The following is a 9,418-nucleotide window of genomic DNA, read 5'->3' on the forward strand; positions in this document are numbered from 1 at the left end:
ACTTCCAATATAACTTCCAGTTTTACATATTAGTGCCAGGCAAAGACTGTTCAATAATAAAAAAAACAAAATAGAACTGTGAAGTTGAATCCTTCATGCTAACATGGCTGCCGAACTGATGAAGACTGCAGTATGCTCCAGCTTTTACAAACCTTGGCTCAGGTGGCAAATCAGTATGAAGCACTTCATGGGCAATATATATATATATATATATATACAATACATAAACACCAAACTGAATTTCACGAAGAAATGCAACGAGTAGGCTGCAATGGAGACAAGTAATGCTCCATTGCCCCGCCATACTAGTTACATGATAAGGGACACACGTGTGAACTGAACCCTCAAGAGACTTCATTTCAATTGGGCAACAACCATGGCTGCAAAAAAAAAATTTGCCCCGCCAGTGCACCCAACTAAATGGAAGCACACATCGAGGATACATTCATATGAATAGTTACATTGCCTCAGTGCTTGTCAAAAACATTGCCTCATCATTGCCAAAATACCTGTACCTGCAGCTAGAAAACAAACATAAAGAAAATACAAAATATGAATACATGAACCACAAAAGCATGATAGAAGTAAATCAAAGAAACATTGGTGAAGAACATAAACAAATTAAACAAGACAAACCAAATAGGAAATAACCTGCAGAGGCAAATAAATCAAAACACAGCAGATTATGTCTACATATGTCTAGATAGCTGCATCATAGATAGTGTCATAGATAGAATACCATAGAACGAGGCCACATGCTACAGCCATGTCCACAAACAGTCAGTTGCATGCTAGGTCATCAGCAAACAAAATGTAACATGATTGTTTGACCAAGTGCATGGGATGAAACAAAATATCCCACATAGGCAATGGTTTCAGAATGAAATTACCAAAAACCTGCATAAATATGGACCTCCTTGGCCACACATGCATAAATATGTATGGTAGTAGCACTAAAAAAAAATAAATAATTTCATCACCTCAGAAATCTTATAGAGGAATAAATTACATAATAACTAAAGGCATATGATTGAATAACAAACAGTTTCATAACTAGCATTGTTTCAAAAACGAGAGGCCGAAGTGATGGATAAAAGCGGTGATCCGAACGAGGCCTCACAATCACGTGGGCTGTAAAGTCCACTTCAGCCAACAGTGAAAAAACCCGGAAAATCCCACTTCCCCTTTTTTTTCTCTGAAGTGGAATGGGTGAAGTGGATGGATAATGGAGGTGTCACATCACCACTTCGGGCTCTTAACCGGTGAAACAAACAGGTTGAAGTGGGTTAGAAGTCACCACTTCGGTCACTTCGGGCTCCACCCCTGTGAAACAAACAGGCCCTTACTTGGTTTGCCAATCTGACTATATCATGCTTATGAGATCTTCAACCTCTGGAAAAATTATTATTCTTATTGTTTATGCGGATAATATAGTCCTTACAAGAGATGATTCAGAAGAAATGGCAATACTTAAGGGAGGATTATCTAAGGAGTTTGAGATAAAGGATCTTGGTGAACTATGCTACTTGCTTGGCATGGAAGTGATTGAGCAAGGAGTTGCGGTTAATGCCTCTAGATATTAACATCTGGTGAGAAAATTAATTTATCTCTCTTACACACGGCCTGATATAGCCTTTGCAGTGAGTTTGGTGAGTCAATTTATGCATTCACCTTGTGAAGAACATCTTACTACTGCCTACAAAATCCTCAAATACTTGAAAAGCTATCTTGGGAAAGGTCTTTGCTTTAAGAAGAAAGAATATTGAAGGGTAGAAGTCTTCACATATGTTGATTGGGTAGGCTCTATCACTGATAGAAAATCTACCTCAAGATACTTTACTTTTGTGTGGGGAAACTTGGTATCTTAGAGGAGTAAAAAACATGTAGTGGTAAGAAGCAGTGCAAAGGCAAGAATTCATAGCTATGGCAAATGGAGTTTATGAACCCTTGTGAATTCAGCATATTCTTAAGCCTTTAAAGGCTTAAGGAAGAAAATCAACATGCCTATGAAGTTGTTTTGTAATAATAAAACAGCTATTAATATCACACAAAATCTCATACAACATGACAAGACCAAACACATTGAAGTGGATTGTCACTTAATCAAAGAAAAGCTGAAAACTAGAGTTAGTTGTACACCTTTTGTGCCAACTTCTCAGTAGACAGCAGATATATTTACAAAAGGGTTATTTAAACCTATGTTTAATTCTTTAGTTAACAAGTTGGGCATGTTTGCCATTTATGGCCCAACTTTAGGAGGAGCGCAGGATTAGTCAAGTATGCAAGTTTAATTTTCAAATAGAAGAATCAATTTTAAACTGATTCAAAGATATTAGGAATCGGCTATCTGTTAAGCCTAATTTTATAGGAAAGTTTGTTTCTCTCAAGATTGCTCTTGTAAAATCTATATAAGAAAATACATCAATTAATAAAAGTGAGGTTTTTATTCACCTAGTATAATCATATAATAAATTGAATATATATTGAGAAAATTTACAAATCAATATAAGTTTAGAAAGATTTAAGGGTGATATGATGATTATAAACAAAAGGTCTTGGTTGGAAATTCTGCAGTTGAAGAACACAGACAGCCATAACTGATTTTGATCATGCCAATGGAAGAATGTCTAGGGCAACTTGCTTGAGGGATGGCATCTCTTCTTGCTGATGCAAACAGATGTACCTTCCCCTAACTCTTCTCAACACTTTCCAAGGTCCAGGATATGACCTAAAATGCAAATCAAATTTCAATACATGTCTATTTTGTTCCATTCACGCAAAATATTTTGGAAGTGACATGCATATGTACGTATATACATATGCATGGGCTCTTTCATGGCAGTGAAATAAGAGCAGATCATCATCAGCTGTTTTTTTATAATTCTGAAAAAAAAAACATTTTGTTTGAGAAAAAAGGGGTAATCTCCCCTCTATTTTACAGGTAAATAAAAAAAAAAAATTCTTCTTTCCAAAATAAACAATCACGTGTTATTTGGACGGTTATATAAAAAAGTTGAACTGTTTGTTTAGCTCATCTATGGCTAAAAAAAAAAAATTAATTAATTTTCTTTTACTTTTTGTATCTACTTGTAAAATTAGAGATGTTCTTGTATTTACCAAACAAAAAAAAAAAGTTTCCAGATTTTGAGTAGAGAAAAAAGACTGACTAATACCTTAGTTCAGTAGAAACCAATAAGGCTTCCCCAATAAGTTGTCATTTGTCTAGCAATCTTAAAATGTGAACAAAATAAATAAATAATCCAAAGGCTATTACTCATTTGAAAAATCTACTTGAGAAGTCTAGTTTGTAAAAATTACGTCACTCTTAAGACATACCTGAAAAGAGTTCCTCCATTGCGTCCTTTGAAGTTATGAACATAGTAAACCGTCTCCATTTTGGGAAGAAGAGTCTTGGTGAGTGCTGCAAGCTTCGGATAGAAGAATGGTGGATAATCTTTAGCTTGTCAAGGTTTAGTATGTACATGACAAGATATCAAAACCATAATGATAATAGTCAATAATGCAGTCACAAGAAGTGGAAGAGAACAGATACTACCATTGAAGGAGAAAACAAACTATAACAAACTGATTCATAAATGAGCATATGCCGTGGGTCAGATTGTGTGCAAATTTTGACTTTAAAAAAGGTGACATGAAAAGAACAAGTGTATTACCACATTTCCAGTTTAAAAAACATACAAGAATGACTGACATCAGAGAAGTTCCAAATTGAACATATTGAATAATAAATCGGAATAAAGAATACAGCAGTTTCTAACCCCTGCATTGGCTTTCCTGAGACTTTATATTTTGCAATATTAGCTGCCGATTAGGCTACTGCAGTACAATGTTAACATGAGTCCACAATCTATTTTCATGAATTGAATGTTCCAACAAATAGAAAACTGACAGAAACATAAATAGCAAAACATGAAGAAAAGTGAAAGAGAAAATGATGCTGCATTCCCAAAAGCAAATAATGACACTAGTACAAATGCAAAGACATTGAGAAAAGCAGATAAAGTCAAACTAACCATGGATAGTTTTATAAAAGAAAATTCTTCTTCGCTAAGGACAAATTATCGAGTATGTGACAGTTTGTAAATCATAGGAGGATACACCCGCTCCTTATTCTGTCTAGCTCTCCATTGAATATGATTAGCTTTCGAGCAGTGTTTTCAACTGCATCATTATAAAGCTCTTCCACCACCAGCATTTCTGTATAACAAGGAAAATTTTCTGATGTGGGCACAAACACTGGGCAAACATGTCAAGCATGCTGATGGTGTTAAGTAGCATTACCATTAACATTAAAATATGGATAGGCAACCAAGAATAGTTCATCTTCTGGCTTTACACGATCTGTCATTTTAACTTTTGTGACAAAACCAAAATCTTCAAATAAAGAAGGTTTTGTCAGATAATCAAGCTTGAGCAATGTTCCTTCGAACACTGATTGTCTTGCAAAGTCAACCTCATTTGCCTCAGGGAAAAACTGTCCATTATACAGAAAAGGAGAATTCCTTAAAGATGCATACATCTCAAATATAGTCAAAGAAAAAGATGCTTATGTTTAAGCAGATAAAGCCAATTCAAGAACAAATGTGTGTTTGTGTTCACGCGATTTTGTGTGAAATATGAAAACCTGCTCTACTCAAGACTCCAAATGTACAAGGAGTCATGCACACTAATATCCTAAACAATCTTTGCCATATTTAAAATATAAAAGCATCATGTCATAGGATGGTCTTCAAGCCTTCGGATAAAACATTTATTAACCTTTTATTAACATAAATTGAATAACTTGCCACTCTTGTCTTTGCAGCTTTCTCTGGAATTATTATGCGATCACAAAATTCTCGAATCAGCTGCATGCTCCCAGTCATCTCTATTCCCCCTTCACCATCACCTAATCAAGGTGTGGATATTTAGAACAAGCAAGAGTACAATAAAAACAAGAAAAGTACATTAAAATTTATGAAGAGAAGAGAAACAAGAGATACGGTCATATTACCTGGTACAGATTCTAGGCCAGCGGTAGGAAACTCAATCTCCTGCAACATAAGTTGATGTAACAAACTGAGCCAGCCATCAAGTTCTTAAGGTTACCTTGATCAAACAGTCACAAGGCACTCCAAAAGAAAATATCCCCCAACTCACCAGCAATTGCTTATTGTCTTGCAAAGCCAGTTCAGTAGCTGCTTTTGCCTGTAAAGGAAAATGCTAAAGCTGATTACACTTCAGGACCATGTGCACACTGAATGTATAGCAGCTCAATGTAGGCACTCTCAAAATCAGAAGGTTTGAGATAGGGAAGCGTTAGGCCAAATTCAGTGTCATATACTGAACCCTTTTAATTCTCATTGCCCTTGAGCAGTGCAAATTGAAATACATATAGACGTGTAAAAGCGAATTTGCCCTTTTGATTCTCATTTGGTGCTTAAGATTGATAGCTCAACAAGAGACACTTGTTATTTGGTGATCTAACAGTTAGGGGAAAAATGTAACTAAGCCAATTAAGATGTACTAAACAAAAGTCAGCTGAAAGTAGAGAAATTCCCAACCTGGACTTCAGGCGTTATTCAATAGGATCAGAGAGACACTGACAAACATCATAGCATATTAATTTTAAACATTGCTTAAACGCCAGCCAAACTCAACAGAAAATAAAGGATATACCCACTTGTGTACACCACCAACAACCAGTCATGCTATTGAGGACTTAATCAAGCCTACCAACAGCAGTGCAAGGCCAAAAGGAAAGACTACCAGGAGAAGCTACTTGAAGAAGAATACATGAGCATATGGTCCAAGTTGAATTCAGGCCAATGCTAGGACAGACCACAGGTGGACCTACTGATGCACGAGCTCAGCCAAAGAATTAGCCAATATGTTCAAGAAAATCTCTTAAATATCTAAAGAAGAAAAGATTGTCTAATCCCAATGGACTCAACCAACTAAGCAAGGAAGGAAAAAGAATTCCAGGAGAGGGTGTGCCCCGATAGAGCTGGAACTCATTAGCTTCAAAGTAGGTATCCCTTCAAATGTTTATTGTTGAAGGTATTGGAGAATCTTTACACAGAAGTTGCTCAGAGGTCTACAGGACTCAATCTATGAAAAAGAAAGGAGAGAACAAGAGAAGCAATGCCGCAATCAGCCTAACAGTAATAACAACTTCAGATAGAACTAAGTAGAGTTGATTAGACTTAAACCATACAGAAATCAATCTTAGAATGTTGGAGCTATTATATTAAGCTTATTAGCATGCAATGAACATCAAAATCAAAGATAAAAAAGAACGCACGGGTATAAGGCTTATTGTGCACTAGCCTAAGATTGATTTTGCCTATACAAGGTTTTTAGGTGTCTCTCTCAACCTTATAGCATAACAACTCCTTGGGTTCCGTGTTTCCAAGCTCACCACAGTGACAAGGAGGTCATCCAAATGGAAAGAAAGTGACGGCAAAAACTGTAGGGGGGAGATGTTCTTTTTCTTGTATCACATCTATGTATATTAATTATTAAGGTTGATAATTTACAGCATGAATCATTAAGAGATAGAGCTAAATGGGTTTGGATTGGATGTAACCAACTTTCGTGTCTAATTGTCTTGATGTGCCATTACAGAGATGACCTGTGTAACTTTCTTATTGACAAAATAATAATAATAATAATAATAATAATAATAATAATAATAATAATAATAATAATAATAGTGGCATAACAAGGTTGTTTTATGTATTTATATATTTATTTATTTATTTTATAATATTAATATAAATTTAAATAAAATATAAAATGATAAATTAAATAATCCAATTATCAAAATATCAAATATGCTAAGTTTTGAAAATGATACTTTCATGCATTTAAGTGATAGAAAGTTATGAGCCTGACAGTTTATGATCATATTTTTTACTCATTTAGTTAAAAGTATTTACACCATGTCGATTTTAGTGATACGAACAGGTCACCGCAACTTGCAAACCCAATATAAGGCTCTATGCCTCTCCATTATTTTCATTAGTCGATGTGAGATAAAACCCATTACAAAGGATTGTAAATGGAATAGATTGGACCTTATAGGCTGGGTTTCTCAGCCCATGATTTCTGAGAAAGTAGCTTCAGAATTGTTCATGTTAAGAAATTCAAACTCACCCCTCAATGTTTCAAGATGAACCTTTTTTACTTTGTAAACTTTTGATTGGACTTTTCAGAAACTTCCAAAACTTGCTTGCTTGAACATGAAGACCTCCCAAACATGTGCTCATCTTAACATAGGTGAATAATAGCAAGAGTTTATTAATCCTTTCTTCTGGACCTTTTAGTAAAGTATCATTTTGAGTAAGAGTTAAGTATTAGAACAAACAGAAGGAATCAAGCAAGAAACACCAAGAAATTGGAGAGAAGTGCGCATAGAAAAAGCTAATGTGTTAAAAAACATAGGCCAAAGGTTTCACTAAGATACATAGTTCTTATCTCTGATTTACTCTTATACCTTTAAATAATAAGTGAAAGATAACATCAGTTTTTCTTTATTTATAAAAATTATATAAAATAAAAGCTTTGTATCTATTCTTCAGAATCTGCAATGCACCTTGTGAACCAAGTAAAGCAAATCCCCCCGACTATTATAGTTCTTTTTAGTGAGCCATTGAAATTGGAACAGGAATATCTTATTCATCATCTTCATATTAATAAACTATAGTTCTAACTCCACTTCATTGGATTGAAAGCGATGTCTGCTGGAGTATAGAGTTAAAGGAGAGATAGTTGATAGTTGATAGTGGATGAGTAAACTTGCATTATACTTAAATTAACCCTGGTTTGATGCATAAAACTTCATTTCATCAGTTTATGTTTTAGGAATTTCTAAGTTTAATTTGAATATCCAACCACTGAAAAGATACTCTATAATATTTTATAATAGCTAAATTTGATATTTCTCTAAAACATTCAAGAAGAAACTTTTGAAAATAATTTACGGATCAAACCACAACTGGCCTATCAAGTGAACAACATCGGTTATTTTGGTTACTTCAATTATTAAAAAGAAAATTCTTTTAATCCAAGATCAAGTCTGTGACCAACAAAACCCTAGACAATGCCAACTATTCAACACAAACAGATTATGCAAACAATCAAACTAAGCATACCAATTAAACAAAACAAGATGCCAGATTTCACAAAAACAACAGCTTTCATCCATTCACAACACAAGCAAAGAAACAGTCACATTACCAATGAAGACATCTCTATTTCACAATAAAAGCAAATCAAAGATGAGAAGGAAAAGAAGCTACCTGATCAAGAAGCTCCTCATAGTCACCGGGGAAGCTGACATCCAATCGAGCCAGATCATTCCGTTCCCCCGAAACCGAACAACAGAAGGCGAAGCCACGGCCATTGAGGCATTTACTCCTTCTGCCAATCAATGGGAGTCGGGGAGCTAGGGATTGCACATTGAAGCGCTCCGCAGAGGAAAAGGCAATCCCGGAGAACGGAAACCTAGAAAGCATGGCGGAAAGCTCAGAAGCCATCGTCTACCCCTCTCCCGCGCGCCTTATCCGCTGCTTCGGCTTCTGATTTGAGGAACTTGAAGGGGGTCAATAATAATAATAATAATAATAATAATAATAATAATAATTTATACATACTATTAAAAAGTAGATGTATAATATGTTCCTAGGGTGTTTCTAGAAGCAAATTTAAATTTTTTTATATTATATTTAAGTTTTTATTTATATTAGTTATGATATTAATAATTTAAAAGCTATAATTATATATATTTATTTGTGCATTAAATGTGTATAAGACTTTTGAAATCCAAGGTCTCACAATGTTTCATGGAACAAATTGAAATTTTTTTTTATTATATTTAAGTTTTTATTTATATTAATTATAATATTAATAATTGTAAAACTTTAATAGTATTTATTTATTTGTGCATTAAATGTCCATAAGAGCTTTAAAATCTAATGTATACAACCGTTTCAATTATAGAGTTGTTTAATTATATCATTTTTTATATATAATATTACCTTAAAACTCCCTCACAAAGTTTTAAAAACTCCGATGCGAAGCTGGGAAGAATGCCTAGTAATAATAATAACTAGTGTAAAGACCCACACTAACTAACGCCGCGGGTGCAGTATCTCACGAAAAATGATTTTAACAATAATACAAATTACTCCCTCCGTGTTCCTTTTTATTTGTCATAAACTCATGTTCCTTTTTATCTGTCATTTTTTAATATCAAAAAGCATTTATTATTTTTTTTTCCAAAATTACCCTAATACTTTATTCAATTCCTTCTTAAAATTTAATATGAGAGAGAAATGTGAAGATATAGGTTAGGGATAATTTTAGAAAAATAACTAATTTTTTATTAAATTATGTGAAATAACCAACTTTCTTG

General features: G+C 34.1%; 1 protein-coding gene across 2 annotated transcripts; it reads right to left on the reverse strand.

The window, feature by feature from the left end:
- Positions 1-209: 209 nt before the first annotated feature.
- LOC120272511 (protein LOW PSII ACCUMULATION 3, chloroplastic) lies at positions 210-8,596 on the reverse strand. 2 transcript variants are annotated; one of them, XM_039279349.1, is made up of 8 exons: positions 8,304-8,596; positions 5,161-5,208; positions 5,015-5,054; positions 4,809-4,909; positions 4,303-4,495; positions 4,120-4,218; positions 3,337-3,454; positions 210-521 (listed from the first exon to the last, which is right to left on the reverse strand). In XM_039279349.1, exons 1-8 carry the CDS (start codon positions 8,538-8,540, stop codon positions 458-460), a joined length of 900 nt encoding a protein of 299 aa, XP_039135283.1. In that variant the 5' UTR covers positions 8,541-8,596; the 3' UTR covers positions 210-457. The 2 variants fall into 2 exon arrangements, with proteins under 2 accessions (XP_039135283.1, XP_039135281.1); XM_039279347.1 differs by lacking the exon at positions 210-521 and adding an exon at positions 2,426-2,728.
- Between the last annotated feature and the right edge of the window lie 822 nt (positions 8,597-9,418).

Source organism: Dioscorea cayenensis, chromosome 11, assembly GCF_009730915.1.
Source record: "Dioscorea cayenensis subsp. rotundata cultivar TDr96_F1 chromosome 11, TDr96_F1_v2_PseudoChromosome.rev07_lg8_w22 25.fasta, whole genome shotgun sequence".
Classification (NCBI taxonomy): domain Eukaryota; kingdom Viridiplantae; phylum Streptophyta; class Magnoliopsida; order Dioscoreales; family Dioscoreaceae; genus Dioscorea; species Dioscorea cayenensis.